This window comes from Oncorhynchus gorbuscha, linkage group LG06, assembly GCF_021184085.1.
Source record: "Oncorhynchus gorbuscha isolate QuinsamMale2020 ecotype Even-year linkage group LG06, OgorEven_v1.0, whole genome shotgun sequence".
Lineage (NCBI taxonomy): Eukaryota > Metazoa > Chordata > Actinopteri > Salmoniformes > Salmonidae > Oncorhynchus > Oncorhynchus gorbuscha.
Genome location: NC_060178.1, coordinates 33329785 through 33345508, shown reverse-complemented (window position 1 = coordinate 33345508; position 15724 = coordinate 33329785). Strand labels below are relative to the sequence as shown.

At 43.0% G+C, this 15724-nt stretch overlaps 1 protein-coding gene across 5 annotated transcripts; it reads right to left on the bottom strand.

Moving 5' to 3' along the window:
- Nucleotides 1-60: 60 nt before the first annotated feature.
- LOC124037864 (exocyst complex component 1-like) lies at nucleotides 61-14771 on the bottom strand. Of its 5 annotated transcripts, none has more exons than XM_046353028.1 (19): nucleotides 14604-14771; nucleotides 13844-14009; nucleotides 13501-13631; nucleotides 13148-13307; nucleotides 12887-12904; nucleotides 10831-11018; nucleotides 10416-10643; nucleotides 9558-9800; nucleotides 7038-7187; nucleotides 6739-6850; nucleotides 5812-5856; nucleotides 5018-5181; nucleotides 4763-4864; nucleotides 4587-4666; nucleotides 2079-2307; nucleotides 1794-1977; nucleotides 1456-1655; nucleotides 1054-1248; nucleotides 61-856 (listed from the first exon to the last, which is right to left on the bottom strand). In XM_046353028.1, exons 2-19 carry the CDS (start codon nucleotides 13965-13967, stop codon nucleotides 704-706), a joined length of 2706 nt encoding a protein of 901 aa, XP_046208984.1. In that variant the 5' UTR covers nucleotides 13968-14009; nucleotides 14604-14771; the 3' UTR covers nucleotides 61-703. The 5 variants fall into 5 exon arrangements, with proteins under 5 accessions (XP_046208984.1, XP_046208982.1, XP_046208986.1 ...); XM_046353026.1 differs by having other exon boundaries at nucleotides 13844-13975; XM_046353030.1 differs by lacking the exon at nucleotides 5812-5856 and having other exon boundaries at nucleotides 13844-13975.
- Nucleotides 14772-15724: the final 953 nt, after the last annotated feature.

Genomic DNA, 15724 nt, shown 5'->3' with positions numbered 1-15724 from the left:
TCAGTGCTTCTAATCTAATGCAAACTATAAAATAGAAATGTTAAACAAATCCATGAAAAATTTGACATTTTTACATTTATTTGGCAATATGGCATTATGTTGAAAGGTTTGCAATCACACAAAAATATTCCAGTAGAAGACTGACATTCTGTGACTATACAAAGTTCAAGACAGTGTGATGAAGGGGGCTTTAGATTTTGAGTAGTGTCATACAAGCTAACATGTATTTGGCCCACAACCTCACAATTTTGAAGAGTTTGTCATGTACAGGCGATGTGTGTTATAACAAAGGAAAATCACAGACAGAAGAAATCAGTAACATTGTGATCTCTGTGCAAATAATATCTCACTCACTCACACACACATTTACATAGGAGTCATTTAGCAGATGCTTTTATCCAAAGCAACTTACAGGAGCAATTGGGTTTAAGTGCCTTGCTCAAGGGCACAACGGCAGATTTTCACCTAGTCGGCTAGGCTTTTGTGCCTGCTACCACACAAAACTTTTTACAACTGTTAATTCATTCCCATCCATACCAGTACTGCAGACAATTTCAAGTGCCATTTATTCAATTTCAATTAATGTACTTCGTATTGGCCACACAGCAATGACGGATTGGTTTCAGTAAATAGTGGTTCTTCTGTGTGTGGCACTATGAAGCAATAGAGAGCATGTGTAAAGTTATAATATGTATGTTTGTAATTAATGGGACTGGGCAATGCTTGAGAAATACTCCAACATGTCTCCAATGGTAAACTCCATGGTGATACCAGACCCAGGGTAGCAACGGCCAATCAAGCCTTCAAAGTGCTTGTACTGACGGATGAACTCATCCTGCATGGAGTGCCACACCACCTATTGGAGAAATTGAAAAGTACACAACAACAAAAAAACAAGCCCAGGATCAACCACTGAAACTACCAGCTGTTAAGTGAAACTACCGGCTGTTAAGATAACATATCTACAGATCTATAATAGATCAACACAATAAATGATCATTATAATAATCTAGAATAGACACACTGCAAACTTCTAGGTTCTCTATCACCAACCTGTAACAGGCTCTCCTCCTCACACAAGTGCTTATCCACCTTCTTGTACAGGTTGTCCAGGCCCTTCTTCACCTCCTTGCCGGGGTACTCCTTGATAACTTTACGCAGCTCCTGTTTATTGAAAGCCAACTGGTAGCTGACCTCCTCCTCACGCACCCCCTGGGCCACACGTGCCTCCACTCCCTCAAAGAAGTGCTGCAAAGCATAGAGGCGTACTTGATCAACTTTGTGCGTTTTTAAATTCTGTACATTCAAGTATGCATGCCATGTAAACATGTGAAATCACATAATGTGTTATATGTGAAATCACAATGCGTTACAGTTATCATATAACATGTATGTTACATATAAACATGAATCAAATTTACATTAGCTTTGTCAAGTGTAAACCCCCTCTCTCACATTGAGTTTCTCCAGGGGCTGGCCCAGGGAGTTGATGACGTAGGCCTGCAGATGGTCTGTGTACTTGTGTTTGGCCTCTCGCCTCTCTGTCTCAAGGCAGGAGATCTTCAGGCGGGACTGTGTGGAGAAGATGTGGTGGAAGTTCTCCATCATCACCACGTCCCGGGGCGTCTTCTGACTCTCATTGGCCACTTTCTCCACTGGATACACCCCCAGCAAGACAAACACCAATCAGAGCACAGACTATCAGCCAACCACATTACTCAACATACACACAAAACATTCACCAATCATAATATTCAATCTTCCTGACAACACAGGGCAAGTATTAGACCTACCATTCATAAAGACGGCTCTGATAAGCTTGACATATGCCTTGTCCAGATCCCCTCTGCGCTCTGCATTACGGAAGATGGTTTCAGCTAGCTCAGCAAACTCCTCGAACCCAGTGACAAAGGGCAGGATGCCCACCTTGCTCTTCTTAGAGATCTTCACCTCCTCCATCTGTCTGATCTGACCAGACTGAGAGAAACATGAACAGCTTCACACACACATCCAACAGTCTGTAGCAGTACTAGATACACAGATCAACAGACTCAACTGTTAACCTGAACTCGACTCACAATGCACTTGTCAAAGTTTCTCTTGACAGTGACCAGCACATTGCCGAGGGTGGTGCTGAGGTAGGAAGCGGGGTCCACATTCTGGGCTGTCCACACGTGGTGACTCATCTTCACCAGCATGTACAGGGAGTGGAAGCTGTCGATCTTGTCTCCCAGGGCGATGAGGCTGTTGAGTTCCGTCTCAATGCTCTGGAAGATCTTGTTCATCATCAATCGCACCATGTCCTTCCTGAGGAGGACCAGACGGGTTATAAGACACAGAACGAAAGATAATAATATGGTAAAAGTGAAGAGGAGGATAGAAGTGGACCATGAAAGATGGTATTTGGACTTGTCATATTTGTCGCATGTTTAGTGCCCCAAGTACAGTGGTTACCAACCGGTCGATTGTGATCCTCAAGTCATTCCTAGTCGATCACCAAACATTTCTGTAGAAAAGCCAACAAAGGCTTGCGCTCCTTTTTCAATTGATTTTTTCACTGCTGGCGGGAGGTACACATGATTCAGAAGCCATGTGCACCGGGTAGGCAAAATGCCCCAATTTTGAACCTTTTCAATTGTCTGAAAAAACAAAACTCTGGGAGCTCTGTGGCTAAATCAAGTGTGCCTACTGCGCTGGCCAATCGGATAGCTCACAGCCTACAGCTTCCAGCAAAGTGTGATACTAGCCTACACGAGATTTCGTAACATTTTAAAAGCCATAACTAGAGAGAGACTGAAGAATACAGCAAAGTGCTGCTGTTTTTAAGAGTGAGTTCATGTTTACGTTTTTATTCAGCATTGACAACACTTTTTATTCAACACTATTACAAAACAAAAAACATGCTTCTCCATACTACCACTTGATTTGATTTGATTTGATTTTACCACTTGCGCTGCAATGAATTAGTAGCCACGTGTATCGATAGCCCTGTATTTGTATTATTTTGTGCACGAGGCAGATGCGGTGAGACTCGAGTTTTGCGATCAGGTGGAAGTCTTGTGTCCCCTCTGGTCAGTCTCACTGGAGGAAAGGATTGAGAGAGCAGGGACCGTGAGAGGCGAACCAAAACAACTGTGAACTAGGACATCTCCGACTTGTTTTGAAAGGTCATCCAACTCGGAATTCCAAGTAGGAAACGCGGGCATCTTTCTAGAGTTCCGATCTGAAGATACATTTACATTTACATTTAAGTCATTTAGCAGACGCTCTTATCCAGAGCGACTTACAAATTGGTGCATTCACCTTATGACATCCAGTGGAACAACCACTTTACAATAGTGCATCTAAATATTTTAAGGGGGGGGTGAGAAGGATTACTTTATCCTATCCTAGGTATTCCTTAAAGAGGTGGGGTTTCAGGTGTCTCCGGAAGGTGGTGATTGACTCCGCTGTCCTGGCGTCGTGAGGGAGTTTGTTCCACCATTGGGGAGCCAGAGCAGCGAACAGTTTTGACTGAGCTGAGCGGGAACTGTACTTCCTCAGTGGTAGGGAGGCGAGCAGGCCAGAGGTGGATGAACGCAGTGCCCTTATTTGGGTGTAGGGCCTGATCAGAGCCTGGAGGTACTGAGGTGCCGTTCCCCTCACAGCTCCGTAGGCAAGCACCATGGTCTTGTAGCGGATGCGAGCTTCAACTGGAAGCCAGTGGAGAGAGCGGAGGAGCGGGGTGACGTGAGAGAACTTGGGAAGGTTGAACACTAGACGGGCTGCGGCGTTCTGGATGAGTTGTAGGGGTTTAATGGCACAGGCAGGGAGCCCAGCCAACAGCGAGTTGCAGTAATCCAGACGGGAGATGACAAGTGCCTGGATTAGGACCTGCGCCGCTTCCTGTGTGAGGCAGGGTCGTACTCTGCGGATGTTGTAGAGCATGAACCTACAGGAACGGGCCACCGCCTTGATATTAGTTGAGAACGACAGTTTGTTGTCCAGGATCACGCCAAGGTTCTTAGCGCTCTGGGAGGAGGACACAATGGAGTTGTCAACCGTGATGGCGAGATCATGGAACGGGCAGTCCTTCCCCGGGAGGAAGAGCAGCTCCGTCTTGCCGAAGATCACTGACATGAGTTCCCCAGTTGTCTTGAAAGAACCATGACCATCAGATGCAGGTACCACCAGTCCAGTAAAAATAAAAAAGCAAATTATTTGCAAATTATTTCAATTTATACTCAGCTGTGCCTCACAAGTGCTACACCAACTGATCTATTTTGTTATCAAAGCTTGAGTTTTGAAATAAAATATGGTCTGAGAATAAAAAATATTATAAGGCCAGGCATATAGCCAATATGCTGTGATAATGTATTTGGCCTACTGCACAAACCTCATTCCTACATAACTGTTATAATTAGGTTAATGTTACATTTTTTAAGTCATGTTAAAAAATCTAATCAGAGCCGTCGATCATGGCTTACTTTTTGACTGAGAAAGTGATCTTGACTCAGAGACAGTTGGTGACCACTGCCCTAGCACTATTGATGGACATTCAGAACATACAGTAAATGTCAGTAAGAGATGAGAGGCTAGCTACTCACTCAGTCAATGACATTGAGTGTCTGTGTTCCCCTGCAGGGGGCTGTCTGGAGGGCACCCCTCCGTCAGACTCCACTTCTCCCTGATAGAACAAACAGAAAACTGTGGTTAATCATTTAGAAGTTACTCATAATCTCACTTGCAAACACTCAGCCAGTCAGACTAGCATGGAATTCACCTGAGCCAGGGTGGGGTGCTGCTGTAGCTTGAAGAACTTGCTGATGAAGTCTTGTTCTGCTAGACAGAGAGGCTCCAGCTCACTAAGAACCTGCTCAAAGATCTACAGAAAGAGAGACCCCTACATCAATTGATCCAACATAAATAAAACACACAAAACAAATGGCGCATCTAAAACGATAAAAAGATCTACAAAAAAACATGGGTAGTATGTGCAATATATAGACTGTAGTAAGGCCCTGTCTGTGAGCATCACCTTGTCGAACTTGGTCCTGTCGGCCACATCCAGGTCTGAGGCAGACATGTTGCCCATGTCCAGCAGAGAGGAGGACTGGGAGCGCCTGCTGCTGGAGCCCTGCACTGCCAGCTTATTCAGACTGGAGGTGGAGCCCGTCAGCTTCCCAGAGCTGCCATGCAGGCCTGGGGCACCAGAGGGGAAACAGTTGAAGGCACATTCTAACCACAGGCTAAATACTCGTCTGTGGAACATTTCCCTATCTATAGCCCATGAGACCAAAGCTGCATTCACATGGACTTATTTTCAAAGCAGAGCAACTGTGCTGTTAAAAATAAAGAACTTTGTGGCATCTCAAAAAAAAAGTGTGCCACAAAGCCCACGTGAATATGCATCTTTAAAACATGTTAGTTTAGCGGTAATTACACATAACATGAACAGCTGAAAACAATTGAGAGACAAGAACATATGCAACATTGAAAGGGGTGCTCGGTGATAAAGACCATTAAATATCTTATTATGGATGTTGGACATTCATTATCAGAGAACCTCGCTGGATGAGTAGTAGGATCCTATGCCATACAGAATGTACATGCTCATTGTTTTTAAATGTCTGATCGGTGTTAGTTTAGGTGCTCTTTAAAAAGTGGCCTGTAGAACGTTCTATGGATTGCAGATTGGGGTTACTCTAGGTGGAGGGCTGAGGGAGGGGGCCCTGGCTGTGCAACAGTATCAGGGACACAGTAGTGGGGAGCAGGTGGGTGTGGGTGGCAGGTTACAGGGGTCTCACTGCGTGACCCGTATGGGATACTTACTTTCCGTTTCCTGTTTGAGAGCACTCTCTTTCCGTGGAAGCGTGGCTGGCGGCCAGTTAGAACGGCAGGCATCAGAGACAGAGACATGTTAGGCTCATGACATGAAGAATGGGGGGCACGTTAAGGAGGTGAGAGTCAAAGGTAACAGACTGAAATGCACTGCAGAGGCTGTGGTTGGCCTTAAGAAAGCCTTTTTGAAAACAACAGTTTTGCTCATTTTGTTTTCGAGAGAGAAAAGCTAAGACTGAAATTCAGAATTCAGGAAGCAGAGCCTTATATTCCTCCCAAATGAAAGGACCGTTTTTAGAGCATTAAATACAGTATATTTCAGTTTACTTTACAGGTAAACTTAAATGAGGGATTTCATTCCCCATGTAATGTTTAGGCTCCCCAGTTAGTCTTAAAACACTAAATTAGTGAAGTCATACTCTGCAGTTAGAATGAGTAGCAGGGTTAATTTTCGGCTCTTCATACAGTAAACAGACAAATAGGGAAATAACAATGAGCAAAACACCAGCTAGCAACACTGAGCAAAACAATGACATCACACAGGGGCCTTTCCTAGGCAGTGAAAGCTATGACACAGGAAGCAGTACAGGGCAGTTAACTACATGTAGTTGTGTTTGCTGTTACCATATAGTCCAGGAATACCGCAAGGGGAACCATGCAGAAAAAGCTGGTGATGTTACAGTATAGATGGACAAATATTGAACAGAATTACACACACTTACCTCAAAACCAAATCACATAAATACAGTACACACACACCACAAATACAAACCATACGCAAAAACCCAAGGGGAAGAAAACCGCACCTAATTGGCTAAACAACACCACAAACAAACCCCACAGCAACTACAAGCTCTCACAGGGAAAAGAAAAGACATAACCAAACATCACACATTTAAAAACACGCCAAGGTCTTACCAAACTTATTTCCCTTCCCCTCTTTGGTTGTGCCCGCCATTTTGATCTTCGCCACCTCAAAGAAATCTTTTATTTCTCGTTCATATAATCTGGTCATGTAATCAACATAGGTCTGAAAACAGAGGGAGAAAAATCCATGAATACCTGTCTACTTGTTATGAGACACAGTAAGCGATGATGGTAGGGCCGCTGGTGATGGAGACGTTATAGTAGTGGTGGTAATGGTGATAACAATAGAATATAGCTAGGGCAAAGGCAGTAATAATGATGATGATGATCTTTGAGAGGAAGCCACTCACCCTGGACAGGCCGTCATACTTCTCTCTCTGGGTGTTCTTGAGCCACTCCATGAGCTTGGCGTATCTCAGCAGGTCCCTGTGCAAGGGGCTGTGTTTAGGCAGGGTCAGCTCTGCCGTGTGTTGGGAAAGCGTGGAGCTCTGGTCATGGCCCTGGATGTAGGGAACACAGGTAGTTAACACAGCTCATATAGAGAAACACCCTCTCAAACACACACACAGGCAGGGAGAGACTTTTTCTTGAACCATCTTGGTCCCTTTAAGGACATCCCCTGCATTCATAGGGACAGTTTGTGTGGCCCGATGGACCACTGAGGTAGTACAAGATTAACTGTTCAGATATTCAACCTCAACATTCAAATAACCTCATCGACAAGAACATCCCGGCATTTGTAGATTTTCAAGCTTTTTTCCCTTTCTCAGTTAACTTATGGCTGGGGGCAGTATTGAGTAGCTTGGAAGAATAAGGTGCCCAGAGTAAACTGTCTGCTACTCAGGCCCAATTGCTAATATATGCATATTACTAGAAGATTTGTATATAAAACACTCTGAAGTTTCTAAAACTGTTTGAATGATGTATGTGAGTATAACAGAACTCATATGGCAGGCAAAAACCTGAGAAAAAAATCCAAACAGGAAGTGGGAAATCTGAGGTTTGTAGTTTTTCAACTCATTCCCTATTGCATACACAGTGTCTATGGGGTCATATTGCACTTCCTAAGGCTTACACTAGATGTCAACACTCTTTAGAACCTTGTTTGATGCTTCTACTTCTACTGTGAAGTGGGGGCGAACGTGCGTTCACGTGATAGTTAGCTTGAGTTCCATTGCATTTCTACAGACAAAGGAATTCTCCGGTTGGAACATTATTGAAGATTTATGTTAAAAACATCCTAAAGATTGATTCTATACATCGTTTGACATGTTTCTACGGACTGTAATGGAATGCGCGAAATGAATTTGGATTACTGGGCTAAACGCGGAAACATAAAGGAGGTATTTGGACATAAATTATGGACTTTATCAAAAATCAAACATTTATTGTGGAACTGGGATTCCTGGGAGTGCATTCTGATGAAGATCAAAGGTAAGTGAATATTTATAATGCTATTTCTGATTACACAACATGGTGGATATCTGTTTGGGTTGTTTTGGTCTCTGAGCGCTGTACTCAGATTATTGCATGGTGTGCTTTTTCGGTAAAGCTTTTTTGAAATCTGACACAACGGTTGCATTAAGGAGAAGTGTATCTATAATTTCATGCATAAGAGTTGTATCTTTTATTAATGTTTATTATGAGTATTTCTGTAAATTGATGTGGCTCTCTGCAAAATCACCAGATGTTTTGGAACTACTGAACATAACGCGCCAATGTTAACTGAGATTTTTTTTATATAAATATGAACTTTATCGAAAAAAACATACATGTATTGTGTAACATGAAGTCCTATGAGTGTCATCTGATGAAGATCAAAGGTTAGTGATTTATCTCTATTTCTGCTTTTCGTGACTCCTCTCTTTGGCTGGAAAAATGGCTGTGTTTCTCTGTGACTAGGCACTCACCTAACATAATCGTTTTGTTTGCTTTCGTCGTAAAGCCTTTCGGAAATCGGACACTGGTGGGTTTAACAAGAAGTGTATCTTTAAAATGGTGTAAAATACTTGTAGGTTTAAGTATTTTAATTATGGGATTTCTGTTCTTTTGAATTTGGCGCCCTGCACTTTCACTGGCTGTTGTCATATCGATCCCGTTAGCGGGATCTCAGCCCAAAGAGGTTAATTCACTTGCTTCTAGGGCTGCTACCAAGCATGCAGACAGGCAGAAGTATTATGACATGGCACCCCAGCACAGCAAAGTCACAGCAGCACTCTGACACAGGAAGGAAGCAAAGTGCAAGGGGAGCCCAGTCAATCCTTCAATGGAGGTAGTGGAGCAAGGTCTGAGACGTTCAGACCCGTTGAGATGAAAGAGAGGAGGGTTAGCTAAGAAGTCATGAGCAGCACAACTCATGCGGTCAGTAATGCATTTTGTGAAGAAATCAGAGGCGTGTAGATAAGTAGGAAAGGTCAGCGGTAAGAGGGGAAGGGTCAATGGGGTTGCTGTGAGGGTACTACTCACTGGAAGCGACATACAGGAGGACCTATAGAACTGAGGGATGGTCATTTTGAAGTGACTGAAGTGGTTGAACTGACAGGGACAGAGAGCAGAGAGAGCAGAGTGGGGTGGTTCAGAGTGAGGCAGAGAGTGAAGGACAGGAGGACCAGAGTAGTACAGGAGGGAAACAGCATAGAGACAGGAAGAGACACGATCAGAGGAAACAGAGCTTAAACTAGGAAGTGGATGAGGAGGAAAGAAAAAGCCACCTGCCAAAGACAGGAAACATTCAAATACTGTAACAAGAAATGTGTTATGCCTAATTTCTAGTCATAAATGTTGTTCAATACGAATCTGAATGTACATCTTGAGACCATGTTTAAATTACCTAGAGGACTAGTGAAGTGTTACTGTGTTGTGTGGATTACCTGGTGGACGAACACGTTGTTGAGGTGATTGGTGAGGCGCCGGGCAAAGGTATCTCTGAGCTCAGTGAACAGGTGCTGCTGCTGCTTCACAGCCATCAGTTTCTCATGACCTGGTCTAAGTGCCACGTTCATGCACTGCAGTAGAGCCTCAGAAGCATTGATACAGGCCTCAATGCCTTTGGGCGAGGACAAGTCTCCATCCTGCAGGGCCCTGATGTGTCCCTTCGACAAGTCCATATAATTCTGAGGGACAGGTATTCATCATTTACATTTAAATTGTAGTCATTTAGCACACTTTTTCCACTCAGTCCCCCTTTCCAGCATTGGGGAACATCCTCCGCCCCCTGTGCGAGCGCACAATGTCTATTTGTATGGTCATAAGCACTGTTCATGACACAAACTGTTCATACGTGACACAAAATGTTGCAGTTTTAAACCTAATTGTCTGGCAATTCTATAACATTTCCATGTCTAATGTTTATTCATGTGATATCTGAGTGACTCAAACATCACAACAAATCTATGGGCTAAAAAACCTAGCCAAAAAAACATTAGCTGACACGGGCTAATTGATCTTTATAACTTTCTGACAAGTTATAAACAGCTCTCTAAGGTTTGCAATGAGTAACATGACAAGACGAACTGATGCTGCACTATCCAATTTCGAAATCGCACCTTGTGCATTCTACTATTATAAGCAGGACTGACTTTTGAAAATAAATAAATAAATACATTGAACCACCGCTTTAGCAGATGCTCTAATCAACCACGTACAGCATCAATTGGAGTTAAGTACCATTCATTCAAACAAACCAACAGCAACAAGAAACCTCCCCCCACATCAACCACAATGCTCACCACCAGGAACTGGATCTCGTCCAGCAGCTTGCCATTGTTGGTGTTGCTGATCTGAATGAGGCGGTTGCTCTGGGAGATCTGGTCCATCTGCTCCTTGACGCTCTGCAGCATCTCCTCATAACTGCTCAGCTTGCCCTCGATGGTGTCCACTTCCGACAAAGCCTCGTCCAGCAGCTGCATCAGGATGTTCACCTGCTTCTCAGATGCCATGATGGACTGGATGTTGGCCTGGGATTGGGGGGTATTATTGGAGGTGGTCACTTTAACTACACTGTTCATCAAATCACTGTTAGCCAAACCACACTGTAATGTGCTCAACCATAAATGACAAAGGGCAGTAGTCTGCGCATGTCAGGCAACTCAAGTCTATGTTGTCCTCAAGAAGACCCAAGTCTCCATGGCGCTGTCTACTTACCCCATCCAGAACCTGTAGCTCCCTGGAGAGTTTCTCAGCAAAGGCCTCTGCGTTAGAGATGGCATACTCGCACACCTCCATCATGCCTTCAATGTCTTGCTCCTCACGGGCATTCAGCTCTTGGTAGTCATCCAGAGCATCCTCGTCGCCCCCGGCAACACTCTGGCTCTCACCACTGGGGACTGACTCTAAACCAAGGACGGAGAGGATGGTTTAACATTGTGCACAGCGCATACAGTACACACACATCCACACAAACAAACGTCACCCTTCCATTTGAACAAATATACAATCAAAAACACATACACTACCAGTCAAAAGTTTGAGAACACCCACTCATTCAAGGGTTTTTCTTTATTTTTACATTGTAGTATAAACGTGAAGACATCAAAACTGCGAAAGAACACATATGGAATCATGTATTAACCAACAACAACAAAAAGTGTTAAACATATCAAAATATATTTTATATTTGAGATTCTTCAAATAGCCACCCTTTGCCTTGATGACAGCTTTGCACACTCCTGGCATTCACTCAACCAGCTTCATGAGGTAGTCACCTGGAATGCTTTTCCATTAACAGGTGTGCCTTGTTAAAGGTTAATTTGTGGAATTTCTTTCCTTCTTCATGCATTTGTCCCAATCAGATGTGTTGTGACAAGGTAGGGTGGTATACAGACGATAGCCCTATTTGGTAACAGACCAAGTCCATATTATGGCAAGAACAGCTCAAATAAGCAAAGGGAAATGAAAGTCCATCATTACGTTAAGACATGAAAGTCAGTCAATCCGGAAAACTTCAATTTTGCAGTCGCAAAAAGCATCAAGTGCAATGATGAAACTGGCTCTCATGAGGACCGCCACAGGAATGAAAGACCCAGAGTTACCTCTGCTGCAGAGGATAAGTTCATCAGAGTTACCAGTCTCAGAAATTGCAGCCCAAATAAATGCTTCACAGAGTTCAAGTAACAGACACATCAACATCAACTGTTCAGAGGAGACTTTGTGAATCAGGTCTTCATGGAAGTGCAGCAAAGAAACCACTACTAAAGTACACCAATAATAAGAAGAGACTTGCTTGGGCCAAGAAACATGATTAATTGCCATTAGACCGGTGGAAATTTGTCCTCTGGTCTTTGTGAGACACGGTGTGGGTGAACGGATAATCTCTGCATGTGTATTTCCCACCGTGAAGCATGTAGGAGGAGGTGTGATGGTGCTTTGCTGGGGACACTGTCAGGGATTTATTTAGAAATCAAGGCATACTTAACCAGCATGGCTACCACAGCATTCTGCAGTAATACACCATCCCATCTGGTTTGGGCTTAGTGGTACTATCATTTGTATTTGAACAGGTCAATGACCCAACACACCTCCAGGCAGTGTAAGGGCTATTTGACCAAGAAAGAGAGTGATGGAGTGCTGCATCAGATGACCTGGCCTCCACAATCATCCAACCTTAACCAAATTGAGATGGTTGGACTGCAGAATGAAGGAAAAGCAGCCAGCAAGTGCTCAGCATATGTGGGAACTCCTTCAAGACTGTTGGAAAATCATTCCAGGTGAAGCTGGTTGAGAGAATGCCAAGAGTGTGCAAAGCTCTCAAGGCAAAGTGTGGCTATTTAAAGAATCTCAAATATAAAATATATATTTGTTTAACACTTTTTTGGTTACTACATGATTCCATATGTGTTACTTCATAGTTGTGATGTTTTCACTATTATTCTACAATATAGAAAATAGTATAAAATTAAGAAAAACCCTTGAATGTGTAGGTGTTCAAAAAAAAAGAGACCGGTCGTGCATACACTATAGAAAATGTCTATACAAAAACAGAACATACTAATATTCATACGGACTTGCCTAGTTAAATAAATGTTAAAAAATGTAATAAACATCTAGTAACACCCATTCAGAAGCCACTCACTCAATATCCAAATAAGACAAACAATAGCAACAACTTTCAAAGATGTGCGAGTCTACTATGAGAATAGTGAATCAACACCATGAAATCACAATGAAGAGGAAATGGGAAAAGAAGTTAAGTGCTACCAACCTTCCGCTTTAGGAAGCTCTGGCCATTGACAGTTTAAGAGAGAAGAGTGAGAATAAAGATCTGTTAAGCCACAGAAAGCCACACCAAAGGTCAACTCACAGGTTAAATAGATTTATCTGGAAACACTTCAGGTTGAGTTCAGGAGATTGGGAACAGGCAAGAAAGAAAAGTATCACAGATGCAAGGTACAGGGATCAGCGAGGGTCACTAGAAAAACATACATGCTTTTGATCCTCCCCCATAGTTAGAGAGCTGTCATACCTTCGAGCAGCTGGGAACTGACATTCACAAACTCCACCTTCTTCCGCAGGTAACGCTGGTTCAGCTTCCAAATGCAGGAGATGAAGGAATTCTTCTCAGCTGTGCTGCTGGCCACCCATCGATACACCTTCTCAAAATGGAGGTCAAACTCTGGATTCTCCTGAATGACAAGAGCAGAAGAGATGCCATATGTGAATATCAATAAAATTAGCAGAAGGATAAAGCATATGAGGAAAGGAAGGAAAAGAAGAATACCCACGTTAGGAGGAAGAGAGGGAGAGAGAGACAAGGTTGTATGTGAAATTACATTCAGGCAGTGAGAGGAAGTTGAGAAAAATGACTCGTTCCCTGACCTTACTGGCATCTTTTGCATCCACTTCAGCCAGATCCCTCAGTTCCCAGGCCATCTGCCGTTTGTAGAAATCCCCTTTGTCTGACTTCTTCACTTTGACCACTCTCACCTGCACCGGCCTCTCTGTGGTGACTGAGGTAGAAGCATCAAACCGTTATAATAGTCTAATAATGGGGTAAAAGTGATATGTGGATCCATTTCTGTAAGCCTTATCAGTGAAATCACTGTTTCTGATGTTAAATCTCTGACAGTGGTTTTCAAGTTCGGAATGTTTACATCATGACACTGGTGAGATGGTGAAAATGGCTGATTCATGTTAGACTTTAAAGGCATTTATGCCACACCTGTGGCACACAGGAAGCAGTTCTTCTTCTTTTTCCCCGCCTTGCAGACGTTGACGATGCTGAGGAGACGCTCATCATTGGGCGTAAAGATGTCCCTCTGGAGGGCGTGCTTGATGGCTGTCATTGTTGTTACTGTAAATACAAATCAGGCAGACATAATGCTAGCCTGACGGCTCGCAGTAAATTCGTCTGCTACAAGAAACGAACGTCCGTGCGCGTAGCGTTTGGCCGGAGCAAGAAGTCTGGGTAGCCAGGCAAACTCAATGCAACCTTATATAATTCAGTTTACACACCATTTTATTCCTCCCAGTGGGACACAGACTATGACACTATAATTTACAAATACATTACAACTATAGTATAGTACCATATTACTCAAGATTTGTACCAGTCTACCTGATCATTTTCCGACCTTCCTACAGTATACATTAACATTATGGTAAGAACGTCTGCACCGTTTACATTACAGTATTGCTGGTCAATGGTGCAGTCAAAATAAAACAACTGTTAGCTAGCATGATGTAGTTAGCCAAAATGGTTCTGGACGTGTCTAGCGATTGACAGCTAGCTATACAGGCCAGCCAACTTTACATGTAAACAAAAGGGCCATTCTGTTAGCTATATCGTTCTGCAAAGTGAAGACAGGGTCCTTCAGAAAAGCATGAGAAGCAGGCCATTCTTCCTGGCTAACTGCTAACGTTACTAGGTTAGCTAGCAAAGTTGTAAGGCTAGCTTGGTGTCTTATACAGAACATACGTACCTTAAATTGAATTTTGATAGAGAATCTAATGCACTAGGGATGTCCTACACTTAATCACTATTTATTGTCATTTAAACGTGATCTTGTTTTAGCGCTATTAAAACAAAAAACATTAAGCAATCCCCTCCACTGCTATAAAACTGACAAGAATAACTAACTACTTCCGGGTCACGTATTTTTGGAGTCCTTCAGAATAGGAGTCCCGTTCTGTATACTTTGTAAATTAATAATGAGGGTGAAATGATGGAAAATATGCACAATTATCTATATATTTATACTAGCTATTATACATAGAATAATTACAAGTATGATGATTACACATGGGACAATAAAAGGCCACACTAAAATGTGCAATTTTGTCACGTTACACAATGCCACAGATGTCTCAAATTTTGAAGGACTGTGCAATTGGCATGCTGACTGCAGGATTGTCCACCAAAGCTGTTGCCAGATAATTTAATTTAAATTCCTCTATCATAAGCCGTCTCTACCAAAGTTGTTTTATAGAATTTGGCAGTATGTCCAACCGACCTCACATACCACAGACCAAGTGTAACCACACCAGCCCATGACCTTCACATCTGACATCTTCACCTGCGGGATCGTCTGAGACCAGCCACCCGGACAGTTGATGAATCTGTGGGTTAGCACAAACAAACAATTTCTGCACAATCTGTCAGAAACCATCTCAGGGAAGCTCATTTGTGCGCTCGTTGTCCTCACCAGGGTCTTGATCTGACTGCAGTTTAGCATCATAACCGACTGATCGTCTCTATGCAAAGGAGATGTGTTGCACTGCATGGGGCAAATGGTGGTCACATCAGATACTGACCAGTTTTCTGATCCACACCCTACCTTTTTTAAGGTATCTGTGACCAACATATGCATATCTGTATTTCCAGTCATGTAAAATCCATAGATTTGGGCTGAATGTATTTATTTCAGTAAACTGATTTCCTTATATGAACTGTAAGTCAATAAAATCTTTGAAATTGTTGCATGTGGCGTTTATGTGTGTTCAGTAGCTAGCTTTTCCCCAATGGTTCCGTGCTAGCTAGCAAGTTATTCTGTACAGTCGTGGCCAAAAGTTTTGAGAATAATAAGAAATATTAATTTTCACA